Genomic DNA, 17,896 nt, shown 5'->3' on the forward strand with positions numbered 1-17,896 from the left:
GATGATGGGCAGGGTGAGCCTTTTATTCTCAGCGACAATCAATAAATAAGAGGATCAAAGCTTTAAAATGGCATCTAAAGGAGTTGGAGGCCAGCCACACACAAAAAAAACAGCAGCTGGTCTCCAGTAAACCACAAAACCATTCAGTATTTGGTATGTATAAACTATTATGCATTACTTTATCTTGCGTTCTTTTCCTTTCCTGGTGAAAAAAAAAAGCTAAAACCAGCTTAGGCTGGTTGGCTGGTTTTAGCCGGTCAACCAGCCTGGTTTTAGCTGGTTTTAGCTGGTCGGCAGGCTGGTTTTAGAGGGGTTTTGGCCACTTTTCCAGCCTGGCCAGGCTGGTCTTAGCTGGTCAAGCTGGAAAACCACCAGCTTAAACCAGCCACTTCCAGCTAAAACCAGCTAATACCAGCCAACCAGCCTAGGCTGGTTTTAGCTGTTTTTTTTTCAGCAGGGTTATGTTAACTTACCTTGCTGTTCTCATATTGCTTTACAGACAGAGTACTTGAGGTTTGGTTTGGTTTAATTTAATCTCCTATACAAATAGCTGTGGTGCAACAAGATCTTCAGCTGGAAGGAAATTTCCCTGGATCCTTAAGTATGCACAAGGCATACAGCAGTGACAAGGACAAAATCTTACTATGTGAGGATTTATGGCACATTTATTCAGTGACAGAAGTTCAGGTGCAATATTAATGTCATGAAGAGACAACTAATATCTCATACATAATATCTCTAAATAATAGTTACTGATTTATCATGCAGCTCAAATCATTATGGGTAGAATTTTTTTCGTCAGTCTATTCTGATAAATCACACAGTTTCACTGATGATCCAGGAAAAACCCTAAACCCAGGATAAAGCGGCTGAGTGAATGTGGTCTGGACTGTGTGGATGAGGCTCATTGTGTCAGAGACGCTGTAGAAGGACAGAGTTCCTGCACTGTGATCCACATACACTCCTATTCTACTGGTAGTGGACTTTACAGGGAGACGAGTTTGTATGTTATTGTGTGTAAATAAGAAACCGGAGTAACCACAGAGTAACATCCAGGACTGATCATTAGATCCAAACACACACTCATCACCCTCTCCCTTCCTGCCGATGCTCTTATATGACACTGAGATATACACACGATTTCCACTCCACTCAATCTCCCAGTAACAGCGTCCACACACACTCTCGTTACATAGCAGCTGATGATTATATCCAACAAATCTGTCTGGATGATCAGGATACGACTGATTCCCAAATGTCACCAACTGTTCCCCAAATGTCACCTTTCTGTTCCCCTCAGATAGACTGAGTTCAGTGTTTGCTGTGTTTGGATCCAGTGTGAGAAAACAGGCATCTGAACACAAGAACAGAGACCGTTATAACACAACAACAATCACTACAGCTGTCTGTGTGTGTGTGTGTGTGTGTGTGTGTGTGTGTGTGTGTGTGTGTGTGTAGACATACATTTCTTCAGTCCTGATGTAATCCTGGATTCTCCTCCATGATCCACACTAGAAAACACACAGTCACATTTAGTCAGTCAACAAAATGTTTAGTTTAGTCAGATTTTTTGACAGGTTTAATCTTGAATTATTCACGATGTCCATGAATTAAGAAATTGTTGATCACTTTTTATTTTATTGTTCCTTTGCATTAGGCTAATTAAAACATCTTTAAATAATAATTAAACCATATTTTAAATACTAGTACTATTAATAATAATTTTCACTCCTTTATTTCTGTTTTTTAGGCTATTCACAATTGAACTTAAATTCTAAAGTTCTGTTATGCTGCTTTGTACTGTTTTCATTTTGTACTGTTTTAAATTATACATGACACTGTTGCAATGTAGCTCCTTTGGCAATACAAATGTAAAAATATAACACAATAAGAATGCTAGATTTCTCATTTTACATCAAATCGTGCATGGAATAGGCTACATGCAAACCTGAAATAAAACTGTCCCAAGACTTCATGTAATCAGTTTTAGTTTACCATTTAGTTTTATTATTAACTGAGCTATTAACTGAGATGTGAGTGTAATAATTATTAAAACAAATACAGAGATTTAAAAGATATATTATTTGCAAAAGGTAAGTATTAATATAATCCTAAAATCATTATAGGAAAAAATGTTTAGAGGCCTTTTAAAGGTATACCAAGCATATTCAGCAATCACTTTATTTATTATTTTTATGAATGCCAATGGCTACTATTTGGTTGCTAACATTAAACATATCTTCTCTTTCTTCAATATATATTTTTTGTCTCCTTTGTTCAACAAAGTAATGAAACAAAGGTTTGGAACAACATGAGGGTAAGTAAATGATTTTCATTTTGGGGTGAACTATTCCTTTAAAGCACTCTCAGATAGTAAAAGTACTTTTAGTTTATTGCTTGTAATGTGTTTCGTTGTTTCCCTTTATTACTTTTTACTTGCTTGTATGTTTGGTTGGTTATATTTTTCAACATTATTTTGTTTTATTATTGATTTTTGGATTGGATCATTTGGATTGGATCTCTCTATATAAATAAGACTAAGATGTCTTCCAGTTGACTTGCCACATCACAGGCATATAAAATTGATAGAAAATATTATATCAGGCCCCCAGGTATGTCCACAACTTTGAATCTGGCCCTGTTTAAAAAAAAAAGGTTTGTAATAATAAAACTAATAAAAATAATAGAACTTTCTGCCTGACATACTTCAGTTTGTCCAATGAGCAGTTTGGATCCCTCAGTTTTTCAGAGAGCAGTTTCACTCCTGAATCGCCTGGGTGATTGTAGCTCAGGTCCAGCTCTCTTAGGTGTGAGGGGTTTGAACTCAAAGCTGAAGACACATAACCACAGCCTTTCTCTGTCACCATACAGCCAGACAATCTACAAACACAGCAATAGTCCACATGGCATTAGTCTGACAATCAGATATCTCTTTTGCATATTTAAATCTTATTTCAGTCATTATTCCTATATGTGACCCTGGACCACAAAACCAGTCATAAGGTTAAATTTTACAAAACTGAGATTTATACATCATATGAAAGCTCAATAAATAAGCTTTCTATTGATGTATGGTTTGTTAGGATAGGACAATATTTGGCCGAGATACATCTATTTGAAAATCTGGAATCTAAGGGTGCAAAAAAATCTAAATACTGAGAAAATCACCTTTAAAGTTGTCCAAATTAAGTTCTTAACAATGCATATTACTAATCAAAAATAAAATTTTGATAGGTTTACAGTAGGAATTTTACAAAAAAATCGTAACATGATCTTTACTTAATTTCCTAATGATTTTTGACATAAAAGAAAAATCAAAAATTTTGACCCATACAATGTATTTTTGGCTATTGCTACAAATATACCCCAGCCACTTGAGACTGATTTTGTGGTCCAGGGTCACATATGGTCATGTTTTAAAGGTATTTACTGTATTTACCTTGGCATAGTTAAATAGTAACATTTCAATACATGGACATGACATACCATGAGTCTCAAACACCACCATTTCCTCCTTCTTATATAAATCTGGTGTTTGCAAAAGACCACTGAAAATAGGTCAATTCCAACATAACACCGACTATTACGCAATAGTCCCGGGATTGTTAATAGTTACGCCCCCAACATTTGCATCGCCCAATCATCAGTAACGTCAGTACATCAGTAAAATAATGCAAGCCACTGAAGGGACATGGTTAGCTTAATGCTAGCGGTAGCCTGTTACATTGCAGAACATAAGATTTCATTTACCACATAAACAGAGAGATGTGTGCGCTGATGATGCCAAATGATGATGGCGAATGATTTACAGATTCTGAGTATCACTGACAAGCATCTGAACTTGTGTGGTAAGTACTTGTGTCTCTGCATTATAACATTACACAGAGCACATGCATCACAATAGTGAGTGTAAAATGTCGCCGATTGGACCTGTAAAACAGTTTCTGGAGACTTTTTGCCCTTTCCTATACCATATACCTTCTATGTAGATATCCAAGAACAATTTAAAATATTGTTTCAATGCATTCTATGGCACCTTTAAGGTTTAGGTTTGAGAAAGTTTAGCGAGTTTGCTTCCTGTCACTGTCCTATAAAAAAAGGCAAATCAAAATTCCAAAAATAAATCTATTAATCTAGATCTATTAATAAATCTAAATAAATAGTTTTTTACCTATGCAAATATGTTAGAAATGATGCATTGTGATAAAAAAGCAAACTTGTAATCTGTACACTTTTTTAAATTGTTACTTTTATGTTGATAAACCGATGTGAATTTTATAATTAATATGATGGGAATGGAAATGGCTGTCCAGTGGAGTTTGTCACTGGTGTTGCCACTCAGTATACAGAAAAAATACAGACTTTTGACATCACTTTCTGTTTACATTTGTTTGACATAACTTTCTACTGTCCTACATGACTTTTTGTCTGATTACACTGTATTCAGCACAAACTTTGCTACAATAATACATAATCAGCATGTATGTACAAATTTGTATTTCTGAGAAAATAAGGTTTATGCATGATTAGTTTTTTGGTCACTGTAATAAGGCCATGAATCACATACAAAACAGTTGTTCACAAGACTTTTGAGAACTGAATGTGGTAGACAAGATATTAATATTAATTAAAATTTTGTAAGACGTGTTTTGTGTTAGAAAGGCCGTATGCGAAGAATGGACAATGTCCATGAATATTTAGTGAAAAAAAAAAACAGCTTTCGTTTGTTTTTAAAAGGCTGGACAATTTCAAATGTACTCTGTAATGATGTAGCATGTCAATTCTATGTGGCATGTAGGACACTTTTGCTCTCTCTGTTTGTGAGAAACACAGAACACTCCACTTTTAGCTAAGCAATGGTGAATTGGGCCCTTAAACACTAGTTTATGGTAAATTTACTGATATTGATATGATGTTAATATTTGATATTCTTCATGCTGGTCTGCTGCACTCCATCATGCACCTACTGGTTATTTGTTTGGATGATAAAAACATTTAAAAATGTATTTTTTAAGCTAGTCTGCCTCAGCTGTCTAACAGCGCTTGTCAAGGTCAATTGGTGATTAGCATGGCCAATGAAAAAATCCAGAAAAATACTGAAAACACTTAATCATGAGCTACTTTCTTGTAAATTAACATAGTTCTGTGCTGTATTATTATATAAAATTACAAACATTTTACCACACAAACAATTTAATTTATTTATTTTATTTAACCTGTTTACCTCAGAATCTCCACCTGACAGTTTGGACTCTTCAGTCCATCAGAAAGAAGCTTCACTGCAGAATCCTTCAGGTCATTGTTATTCAGGTCTAGCTCTTTCAGGACAGAGTTTGAGGATTGTAGAGCTGAAGACAAACTTTCACAGGACTGAGCACTGAGATTACATTCACACAGCCTGTGTAAAGGACAAAACAAACAACTATATTGAAAAAAAAGAGCAAATGCCCTAACTTTTTTATTTTAAAAGTTGGTTTCAGTAATTTGGTTCTTCATAAAACACCCTAAATGGCACTGCAGGGAAGAAGAGTAAATACAATTGCAGCAAGTTTGTATTAATTTAAATAAAACAAATAAAGTTTCCAAGAGGGTCCAAAGACGAAGAAAAAAAAAAACACAACAAAAGAGCTAACAGACATGTACCATGAACTGAAGAAACCAAGAAGTATAAATAAACAAGATAATGAAGAACTAAACTAGACACATGAGACAAACTAATAAGTAATTATGAAAGTTTAAAGCATGTGTGTAAACACAACAAGTGTATTGGGTGAAGACAGTCTATGACGTCATTACTGGAGCACCAAGAGTACGTCATCAGCTTTTCTTTTCTTTTTTGTCTTCAGGAGCTGCTTGTTTGTATACATGTGTAACATAACCCTGAATGTGCTCATGGGATTGCATTGATTGTAATCTTTGTTCTTCCATTATGAAAATTAACCATGGATTTATTATAGTAAAAGTGTAGTAATGTTTTTTTGGCAAATTGATTACCATTTGTGTAACTAAAATGTTACTATAAATGCCATGGTTAAACTATGGTTAGTGTGGCAAAGCCATGGTTAATTTGTTGTTACAATGGTTTAACTATAGTTACTATGTTTTTTTTGTTTTATTTGTATTAAAACCATGGTTAATTTTCGTCAGTGTTGCTCTGTTCTCGCCAGATGATGAGATAATAATAATAATAATAATAATCTTTATCATCTAGTAATTAGGATGGCCAGTTAAATAAAAGTGCAGATGTTTCATGCATGTTGCATTTTCAAATCCAGAGAGACACTGCAAAAATTGGATCATGAGTTGCTTGCATGTAAATTAACATACGCTTTACAGTTTGATAAACACTGAATATTAAGTAAATTTATTTGTCTTAAAAACATTTACCTCAGAATCTCCAGCTGACAGTTTTGATTCTTCAGTCCATCAGAAAGAAGCTTGACTCCTGAATTCTTCAGGTCATTGTTACTCAGGTCCAGCTCTTTTAGGACAGAATTTGAGGACTGTAAAACTGATGATAAACTCCCATACGACTGAGAACTGAGATTACATCCACATAACCTGTTTGAACAAAACAAACTGTATTGAAAACAAGTGAATGGCCTTCATTTAGATTTTAAATGTATGTTTTAGTCATTCAATTCTTCATAAAACACCTGTTACAGCAATGCATTTGTACAGCAATGTATTTATTTAAATTAACAAAGAAGATTGTCTTTCTGTCACTGGTTTTAAAGAAGTGCTTGATTACTTATGCATGCTGGTGCATTTTTGCCAAGATACATTCACCTGGCTGTTGTGAAGTGTCTACAAAAATAAAGCATTGCCAATCAAGGCATCGTTGTATTTGACTCTTCAAGACAAAAAATTTCCCCAGATGATCATCATGGTTGAAAAGTGAAAGGTCATCCTCTAGCTTCTCAGCATCTTCCAGAGTGGACGTCCAGTGACTACCAACATATTCAATTATCCGGAAGATTTGCATGTCAGCTTCAAGGAGTTTCAGTATGAAGCATGCACACAGTACTTTGAGAACCTCAAACTCCTATTGGCTAATAATGCTGCCTTCACGTGTTATCGAAAATTTCCTATTTCTGAAATTTCGGTCAAATAGCCTGTAAGTACACTACTTTAGTAACAAGATGAAGGGATGTAGTTTGGTTGTCCTCTTCACCATGTTTGAACTTTATGACCCACTCAACTCGGAAACTCTAGTATCAAAATTATTTCTGAATTTCCCAGTAGTAAATACGACCTGAGAGGCATTCACATCTAATTTCCGATTAGGAAACTTGTATTTATGATAATTCCAATAGCATGTAAAGGCAGCATAAGACTTCAATTCTTGACACAGTCAGCCAGGCATATGCAGAAGGTAAACTCAACAAGTACATGCCAGATGGGCAAACAGCTATATACTTTATTCAGGAGGTCAAGGTGTTTGAACCTTGTAACACTGTGAAATGGCATTGTAACACATTGTCATCCATGAATTCAATTTAGCCATGTGCCACAAAATGAACTAACGTGATCTAACTTGCGTTGAACTTTACTTGGCAAATCTAGGGCCAGCGCAACTCAGATTTGGATTTGGATGTGTTCTGGAAAGACAAAACCCACCTAACTGCTACTCAAAACTAGACAAATTTTTTTTGGTGTATCCGAATTCTGTGGGAAAACTGCGGACTTGGCAACACTGCTGTATTGAGTACCTTGGCCAAATAATACAAAGATGCTGTCTCAAACTCCACAGATACTGAAATAAACACCAGCATCTACAAGATGGTCAACTACTAACCAAAATCTCAGAGCCTTGGTTTTCTTGTATCACAACCAATGGCTCTTCAGTGGAGTCTCTGAGATCGGAAACTGAGGATGATTCAGATGATTTTGATCTTATTTGAGCTGTAGTTTAACACACATTTTATACACTTATGTGGAAGTAACAAATATAATGTTGGTTTTCACATATCGTGTATCAGTTGTGTGGAGATGATGCATAGTTGACATTCTTGAGAATGAATGAATTACTTGCAAATGTTGATTTTTTGTTATTTTAATTAATAATTGTTTGTAATTAATCCATTGTTTGCACATTTAACTGTTTTGTACATTTAAATTTTATGTCGTTACATATGAAGTAAAGTGTTGAAATTTTTTTTAAGAATTACAGAGCCCAGTGGTTTTTAAGGTCAGAAAAATAATAAAAATGTTAGAAGAATGTTCGCAAACGCAAGTACTGACACAAATTTTTGAGAAAAGATGCCACAAAATCAGTCATTTTAGGCCGCAAAAATCTGAAAAAGTCCTGGAAACTCTTGAAGGGATTGTTGCACAGGCCACACAAAAACCTTGTCTGCTCACTGCCAGAAATGTGATTCTGTGAGATTTTTTTTATTTTTAAAAACTACATGCTAAAATCATAAATGTGATTGATTTTAGTATGACTTACCGAACTGATCTAGATTCTTTAACCACAGGTAACAAATACTGAAGAACTTCAACTGTTGTATGTCCTTTTCCAAGAAATTGTTTTAAATCAAAAACATCCATCCTCTGCTCCGATGTCAGCAACACATAAACCAGAGCTGACCACTGTGAAGAGGAGAGTTTGGTCTCTCTTATTTTTCCAGATTTCAGATAATCTTGGATCTCCAGCATCAGTGAATCATCACCCAGCTCATTCAGACAGTAGAACAGATTGATGGATTTCTCAGGAGAGTGATTCTTCCTGATCTTCTGTTTGATGTACTCAACTGTTTCCCCTTTAATGTAGGAGCAGCTTCCTGTCTGTGTCAGTAAATTTTGTAAGAGAGTCTGATTGGACTCCACTGAGAGACCCAGAAAGAAACGCAAGAAAAGGTCTAGATATCCATTCTTACTCTGCAAAGCCTCATTCACAGCTCTCTGATGCAGCTCGGATAATGAACTGCATTTCTTCTTGTTAAAAATCTTAGACAACAGACTTTGCTTGGTTTGGTCAAAAACATTGATGTTGCTTACTGTAAAGGCGAGGTGCACATATAGAGCTGCTAGATGTTCCTGAAGGCTCAGATGCACAAAGCAGAAGACTGTGCCCTGATACAAGCCCAACTCCTCTTTGAAGATCTGAGTGCACAATCCTGAGTACACTGATGCTTCTGTCACATCAATGCCACACTCTCTCAGGTCTTCCTCATAGAAGATCAGGTTGCCTTTCACAAGCTGCTGGAAGGCCAGTTTCCCAAGTTTTACAATCATTTCTTCATCCTCCAATTTCTTCTCATAGTCCTTCTCATGTTTGATGTTGGTCTGAAGGATCAGGAAGTGTGTGTACATTTGAGTGAGAGTCTTGGGAATCTCTCCACTCTCTGCTCGACTCAACAGCTTCTCTAGAACAGCGGCTGAGATCCAGCAAAACACTGGGATGTGGCACATGATGTAGAGGCTCCTGGATGACTTCAGGTGTGAGGTGATCCTGTTGGCCAGACTCTGATCACTGATTCTCTTCCTGAAGTATTCCTCCTTCTGTGGCTCATTGAATCCTCGTACCTCTGTCACTCGATGGACACACTCAGAGGGGATGAGATCAGCTGCTGCTGGTCTGGAGGTGATCCAGATGAGAGCAGAGGGAAGTAGATTACCAACAATGAGGTTCATCAGCAGAATGTCCACTGAGGCTGATTTAGATACATTACACAGTTTCACTTTGCTCTTAAAGTCCAGAGACAGGCGACACTCGTCCAGACCATCAAAGATGAACAACACTTCATACTGACCACTGGACATTTCAATTTCCTTTGTTTTTGGGAAAAAGAAATTAAGAAGACCTAAAAGACTGAGTTTTTTACCCTTCATCAAGTTGATTTCTCTGAAAGGAAGTGGAAATATGAGATGGACGTCCTGATTCTCTTTCCCTTCAGCCCAGTCCAGGATGAACTTCTGCACAGAGACTGTTTTTCCAATGCCAGCGACTCCCTTTGTCAGCACAGTTCTGATGGCTTTGTCTTGTCCGGGTAAAGGTCTAAAGATGTCATTGCATTTGATAGCTGTGTCCTCTGTTCCAGCTCTCCTGGATTGTGTCTCAATCTGTCTCACCTCATGCTCATTATTGATCTCTTCATTCTCACTCTCTGTGATGTAGAGCTCTGTGTAGATCTCATTCAGCAGTGTTGGGTTTCCCTGCATCGCATTTCCCTCATACAGACACTCAAATTTCTTCATTAGATTTGATCTAAACATCTTGAGGACTTCATGGCTGTAAAATAAAAAGTTAACAAGCGCAATGAATTGTGTATTCCATTTTATATCTTCAATGAGAAGATTCATACAGAAATGTTATACCTGAGAACTGGCCGTGTATCTCTACTTTTTAAATGTAATGGTTGAAGCACAGACACGTCACTCTTCATAGACACACAGCTGGACTCTGCTTTTGATCTCTTCTGCTGAACTGGACTAAAACAGAGAGATTTTTAATTATTGTATGTAACAAATCAGCTATGCGTTTATTATTATCATCAAATTCATGCCCTGTATGTATACATAATTGTGAACTGAACATTAAACCTGGGACCAGGCTGTGAAACTCCATTTTTAAACTTTAATGGCTCAAACATAGAGGCGGCACTCTTCATAGACACACAGCTGGGCTCTCGTTCTGATCTCTTCTGCAGAACTGGACTAAAACAGAAAGAAATTTAAGTAAATTGTTTAAATTACTGTATGTAACAAATCAGCTATTCGTTTATTATTATCAAATTCATTTTTAAGAGCACTTTATAACCATTTCATGCCCTGGTGAAAAAAAACAGCTAACACCAGCCTAAGCTGGTTGGCTGGTTTTAGCTGGTCAGCAGGCTAGATTTAGAGGGGTTTTGGACACTTTTCCAGGCTTGCTAGGCTGGGAAACCACCAGCTAAAACCAGCTACTTCCAGCTTAAACTAGCTAAGACCAGCCAACCAGGCTAGGCTGATTTTAGCTGTTTTTTTTTTTTTCAACAAGGTGTATACAAACATTGTGAACTGAATGTCAAACCTGGGACCAGGCTGTGAAACTCCACTTTTAAACTTTACTGGCTCAAACATAGAGGCAGCGCTCTTCATAGACACACAGCTGGGCTCTCGTTCTGATCTCTTCTGCTGAACTGGACTAAAACAGAAAGAGATTTAAGTAAATTGTTTAAATTACTGTATGTGACAAATCAGCTATTTGTTTATTATTATCAAATTCATTTTAAAGAGCACTTTATAATCATTTTTATGCACTGTATGTATACATAAATTGTGAACTGAATGTCAAACCTGGGACCAGGCTGTGAAACTCCACTTTTAAACTTTACTGGCTCAAACATAGAAGCAGCACTCTTTATAGACACACAGCTGGGCTCTTGTTCTGATCTCTTCTGAGGAACTGGACTAAAACAGAACAGAATTATGATGAGAATCATAGTAATCACATCTTTTACAAAGTCTTTATTTTGTTTTGGGGGTGCTCTAGAACATGCTCTCATGCTTGGTGGTTTGAAAAAGTGCATTATTTTTCACATAATTTACATTTTTACAATAGCTTTCTCCCCAGGCTGGCACAAATGGCTTTATTTTTTCCGGGTTTGATGAAGGTCTGCCTTCCGAAAACTAAATGTGTTGTGATTGGTTAAAAGTCCCACTGTATTTCGGTTGGCGCACAGCTTAGACGGCGTTTCAGTCAGTTTCTGCCACACCCCTTCCTAAAGCAGCAAGTCCTGTGTACAACTGTTAGCGCAACCTACATTAAAGTGATTCTTACTTTTTAAATATGGATATTTTTCTTGCAAAAACACATCGGTTTGCTACAGGAGGCTTTTACTGACCCCTCCGGAATCATGTGAGGCACTTTTTATTATGGATCCATGCACTTTATTGGACTTGTTTTGGACTGATGGAGAGAAACACCAGTCTATGCCGTTCTAAACCTTGGGAGTACCAGGATGTGTCTCGACCCTCTATACCACACATCAACAGCACGGCTCTACACGGCTAACGGAGCAGTTTGTGCCCACTTTAGTAAATGCTTGCGTTTATACGAGCCGTTCGTTGTAGTTCTCGAAAAGGGATTTTTAAGTGGACTTTGAGATTTGTAACTTTGTAGATGTTTTTTCATGCCCAAACATACGCACTACACAATGACTAAAATTTAAAAAGTGAAAAAGCATTATGGGACTCTTTAATGTGTTACTCAAAGTACCTCCATCCTGGAAAATAATCTTCATTTAACGATCTCTGAGTGTCATCCATGATGGATCTGAACAGCTTGATCTCCACCAGTGACTGTAGATGGAAATGACAAACAATCACAAAAACTACAGTAATTAAACTGCTTATATTGTTATAAATCATTCTATTGAACATTTTAAGATGTAAAAAACAGCTTAAAAAAACAGCTAAAACCAGCCTAAATTGCTCCAGTTCACTAGTTAATAATGGTCAATAGTTAATGGTTTAGCAACACAGACAGTATAATGACAGACATTGATGGACACTTTTGGTGGTTGAACGGTCCATTGGTCAATTTGAATAGGTCTGATGACACTACAGAACTGTATGAATAAATTTTACACAATTTTATTTTTTAGGCAAATGTTTCATGCTTATTTGGATATTTTATTCTAAAACAAGACAGTGATACTCAAATAAAGTGACATTTACAGTGCATGTCTCATATTTACATTACACAACATCACCATAAATTAAAACACTGCTATATTAGAGTTCTTTCAATAGAAGAGATGTAGTCACTTAGTGTAACATGTTAGTTATGTATCACTAAATCAGGGTTTGATGGCTGTTAGTTTTGCTTTACACAAATAAAATTAAGTTTTATAGTGTCATCAACTAAGAAAAATCCAGTGTTGCAGTCTAAAGACAATGGTTTTTATCTATTAATAAATGAAGACGTGATTCTTGCTCAAGATTACGGAAAGAACATAAAGGTATGATATTCTCCTTATATTAATTAAGAAAGGCAATGCATGAGTAATATCTATGACTAAAATATATTTATTACATTTCATATTACTTAGAGTAATAAACAACCTTTAAAAACAATGAGGAAGGTGGTGACAACAGTAGGCTACTTTCATTTACACTGACCGTTACATCAGTAATATTAAAATTTGAAAAGGTGTGTTTACAGAACATTAGAGTGAAACATCTTATAATCTTGTAATCCATGTTTGTCCATTGTTAATCATGTTAGTATTTTATGCTTGCATACTTACAATAATAAGGAAGTGCCTGAAGACTTGCGTTGATCAAAATGTTTGACTACTAGACAAGTTCTTAAAATGTCCTTTGTTTTCCCATTATGTACATGTAAATTTCTGCATAAGCAAATGTAATAAAAAGTTTAATGTTCAGTTTTTCAAAATGGAAAAAAAAATGATCAGGTGTAAAAGTTGCATGTAAAGCAATCTGGTTTCTCTTTCAAACTGTCAGCACGGTTGCTAAACCTGTTTGGGGGGGGGGGGTCATTTTAGCATAGTTTTTAAAGTTTTGGCTGTGAAAATGACTAGAGCAGGGGTGCCCAATCCTGTTCCTGGAGATCTACTATCCTGCCAAGTTCAGCTCTAACCCTGATTAAACACACCTGAACCAGCCAATTAATCTCTTAGGTAGTACTTGATAGTTACAGACAGCTGTGTTGGAGCAGGGCTGGAACTAAAGTCTGCAGGTAGGTAGATCTCCAGGAACAGGATTGGGCACCCCTGAGCTAGAGAGTGTTGTGAAAGAAATGAGCAGACTCCAAACAACTGCTTATAAATATCTCATTATGCTATATTATCACAAAATATTGGATTCAGTCTTTTTGTCAACTTATTTTCTTGCATTTAGGACTGGTTTTGTGTTTCTATTTGCCTCTGATTAATGTAGGCCTCATTTATCTGAGAGTAGGTACCTCTTTTTTGAGTGAAAAATTTTTTTTCTAAATGAATAACTTTCACAATATTAAACAAAAACAATACAAATTTGTTTCTCACACTAGTGTGATTTAATGTTTAATCTGGAAAATTGCTTTTTAATGCTTTTATTTTGTACAAAATTGCAAAAAGTCACACTTGTTGTGTTCCCGGTCAAAAATGACCAGACTCCAAACAACTGCTTATAAATCTCTCATTATGCTATATTATCACCATATTTTCGATTCAATCTTTTTGTCAACTTGTTTTCTTTCATTTAGCACTGGTTTTGTGTTTCTATTTACATCTGATTAATCGTAGTCCTCATTTATCTGAGAGTAGGTACCTCGTTTTTTGAGTGAAAATTATTCATAAAAATGTTTCACAATTATTCCAGCCATTTTTAACAAGTGTGATTTTTTTCAATTTTGTACAAAATTAAAGCATTTAAAAGCAAACTTCCTGATTAAAAATTAAAGCACACTAGTGTAAGAATTGAATTATTTTTCCATTAAAAAATAGGTACCTACTTTTGGATAAATGAGGCCTACGATTAATCAGAAACATGATAGAAACACGAAACCAGTCCTAAATGAAAGAAAAAAAAGTTGACAAAATAATGAATCCAATATTTGGTGATAATATAGCATAATAAGAGATTTATAAGCAGTTGTTTGGAGTCCGGTCATTTTTGACCCGGGAACACCACAAGTGTGACTTTTGCAATTTTATACAAATTAAAAGCATTAAAAAGCAATTTTCCAGATTAAACATTAAAGCACACTAGTGTGAGAAACAGAGCAAATTTGTATTATTTTTTGTTTAATATTGTGAAAGTTATTCATAAAAAAAGATTTTTCCATTCAAAAAACGCAGTACCTACTTTTGGATAAATGAGGCCTAACTATGATTAATCAGAGGCAAATAGAAACACAAAATGAGAGATTTACACAATTCTGACAGAAAATATCAAGACAAAATGTGTGCTGTTCTTGAGCCCAGCTAAACTTCAAGAGCTCCTGAGAAAGGCCACCCTTCTTGACCCAAGGTACAGGGGTCACTTTGGAAAAGAAGCCATTATTAGTGACACTAAAGACAAGCTTTTAAAAGAGGTGATGGAGATGACAGAAGAAAGAGAGGAGGAAGGTGGGAAATGCACTGTAAATATATTTGATAAATGTTATGTGAATATATACAGTGGTGTAAAAAAGTGTTGGCCCCTTCCTGATTTTTTTGTTTGTCACACTTTAATGTTTCAGATTATCAAAGATTAACACAAGTAAACAACAGCAGTTTTTGAATGAAGTTTTTTATTATGAAGGGAAAACAAAATCCAAACCCACATGGCCCTGTGTGAAAAAGTGTTTGCCCCCCAAAATAATAATAATAACTGGTTGGACCACCCTTAGCAGCCACAACTGCAATCAAGCGTTTGCCATAACTTGCAATGAGTCTGTTACAGCGCTGTGCAGGAATTTTGGCCCATTCATCTTGGCAGAATTGTTGTAATTCAGCCACAATGGAGGGTTTTCAAGCATGAATTGCCTTTTTAATGTCATGCTACGGCATCTTAATAGGATTCAGGTCAGGACTTTGACTAGGCCAATCCAAAGTCTTCATTTTGTTTTTCTTCAGCCATTCAGAGGTGGATTTGCTGGTGTGTTTTGCATCATTGTCCTGCTGCAGAACTCAAGTTGGCTTCAGCTTGAGGTCACCAACAGATGGCCGGACATTGTCCTTCAGGATTTTTTGGTAGACAGCAGAATTCATGGTTCCATTGATCACAGCAAGTCTTCCAGGTCCAGAAGCAGCAAAACAGACCCAGACCATCACACTACCACCACCATATTTTACTGTTGGTATGATGTTCTTTTTCTGAAATGCTGTGTTACTTTTACGCCAGATGTAATGGCACACACACCTTCCAAAAAGTTCAACTTTTGTCTCGTCAGTCACATTTTTTCCCAAAAGTCTTAGGGGTTAATCAAGATGTGTTCTGGCAAAACTGAGAAGAGCCTTTATGTTCTTTTTGCTCAGCAGCGGTTTTCGTCTTGGAGCTCTGCCCTGCAGGCCATTTTTGCCCAGTCACTTTCTTATAGTGGAGTCATGAACACCGACCTTAACTGAGGCAAGAGAGGCCTGCAGTTCTTCAGATGTTGTTGTGGGGTCTTTTGTGACCTTTTGGATGAGTCAACGCTGCACTCTTGGGGTAATTTTGGTTGGCCGGCCACTCCTGGGAAGGTTCACCACTGTTCCATGTTTTCGCCATTTGTGGATAATGGCTGTCACTGGGTAATCACTTTGATTAATATTTAAATTTTGTTTGATGATCTGCAACATTAAAGTGTGCAAAACACATGTAAAAAAATAAAAAATCAGGAAGGGGGCCCTTCCCCAAGACATTATTTGGTAAAAAATATATGGATTACATATCTGATTAAATTCAAGCAGTTAGGATCTGGCAAATTTCGTATGGTTTTTTAACTAGTTGTCATGTCTCTTTAAAATGCAAACACCCCCACATCAAAAAAACACCATACGTGTGATTCCATAACGCCACAACGTGAAGCCAGCTATAAAATGGAGAGTAATCTGCCACCTGGGAAGACTTTTTTGAGGGATAATCTTTCTGTCTTTGTACTATATTTATTTACTCCATGTCGGGGGTTTTGTATTCAACATAAATTACTCATTTGTCATTATTCCACACCATGATCAATCAGATGGGTTTATGTTGGAATTCACTCATCCAGTTCTGCATTATGCATGCTGCGGAAAATCCATCCTGTTCTGAGTTATGCAAAACCTCTCCGGAAACCTCATAACAAAGTGTAGACGCGAATTACGAGTTGTAAATAAGATATCCATTTATTATAACGTAGCTTTTTGAGATCGTGCTGATCTAAGATGAGTGACAGCCTGTTAGTGATGATAACAGGAGGACTCTTTGGACGCTTTTTCTTGCGAATAGAATTTGCCTAAAATTTTAGTTTTTCTAGCTGCTAGGACCGACAGCTACGTACACTATACAGCCTTCTTGAGTAAAAAATTATTAAATGGTATACTGACTCATACTGGTTATACTGGTCTATGCATCCCTGCCTCTGCTGTATTATTTTTATCCCCGGTGAGGATAAAACATCCCATGATGCTCTCCTATACATCTAAATCAAATAATTTGCGATATGCGCTGTAAAGTCCCGTTCCCCATTTGTGCTTTTAAGTTTTGTTTAGAATCAAATGATTCACAATCTGATTGGAGTGCTTCAAAACAGTGAATCGTTTTGCGATGCAGTGGTTTACTAATTCGTAAATAGTTTCAAATAGTTTTAAAAAAGCTCTGTTGATAGTTTGCTCACTTTCTCTATATCATTTGTTCGTTGTTTGAAATGAAATCATTACAATTAATAGGCCTAACTTACAGTGTTTTTATTAAGTTGTGATCACATTAGACAGTTTTCATATCAGAAATTATTTTATGACGTGACATTCATCATCTGGTTCTTGCCCAAAAAAAAACAGGTACATAATGTGTGTTGTTAACAGTGGCGGAGGTAACGAATTACAACTACTCACGTTACTGTAATTAAGTACATTTTTGGGTACTTTCATGAGTATAATTTTAAGTCTGTACTTGAGTACAAATTAAACTAAGTAATTTACTATTACTATTTACTACTATTAATATTTCAACCACTGACCAATAAAAATATCTCATCTAAACCGACCAATGAAAAGCCTTGTATGTTATTTGAACCGAAAAACAAGTTCCGGCTACTGCAGATTTACGTGAGCTGACCGTCATCTTACAGTCAAGAAGTTATTGATTGACACATGGAAATCAAGACAGCAATAATGAATCTGAAGAATGCAGAAATGATGACGAAATAGCAGAGGATGAGTGCCCATGGCCACACCTGGAGGAGCTGTTCACCTGTACAGTGTTGTTTTCGTCAACGATGACAATGACGAAATCATTT

At 36.2% G+C, this 17,896-nt stretch overlaps 1 protein-coding gene and 1 pseudogene across 1 annotated transcript; both read right to left on the bottom strand.

Annotated features, from left to right (window-relative positions):
* Positions 1-17,896, bottom strand: part of LOC141338782 (uncharacterized) — a 551,053-nt pseudogene that overhangs the window by 491,351 nt on the left and 41,806 nt on the right.
* Positions 804-17,721, bottom strand: LOC141342504 (NACHT, LRR and PYD domains-containing protein 3-like). The gene is made up of 12 exons (XM_073846966.1): positions 17,716-17,721; positions 12,206-12,288; positions 11,284-11,397; positions 11,018-11,131; positions 10,549-10,662; positions 10,324-10,437; positions 8,453-10,237; positions 6,388-6,561; positions 5,225-5,398; positions 2,707-2,880; positions 1,465-1,511; positions 804-1,354 (listed from the first exon to the last, which is right to left on the bottom strand). The coding sequence occupies exons 1-12, from the start codon at positions 17,719-17,721 to the stop codon at positions 804-806; spliced, it is 3,450 nt and encodes a 1,149-aa protein (XP_073703067.1).

The sequence above is a fragment of the Garra rufa genome, chromosome 1 (assembly GCF_049309525.1).
Source record: "Garra rufa chromosome 1, GarRuf1.0, whole genome shotgun sequence".
NCBI classification, from domain to species: domain Eukaryota; kingdom Metazoa; phylum Chordata; class Actinopteri; order Cypriniformes; family Cyprinidae; genus Garra; species Garra rufa.

Excerpts from the sequence above, each read along its gene's own strand:
- LOC141342504 (XM_073846966.1), bottom strand. Across the intron at positions 10,663-11,017 it reads GTTTCACAGCCTGGTCCCAG|TCCAGTTCTGCAGAAGAGAT; the intron begins GTTTGACATTCA and ends TTTCTGTTTTAG. Across the intron at positions 10,438-10,548 it reads GTTTCACAGCCTGGTCCCAG|TCCAGTTCAGCAGAAGAGAT; the intron begins GTTTAATGTTCA and ends TCTCTGTTTTAG.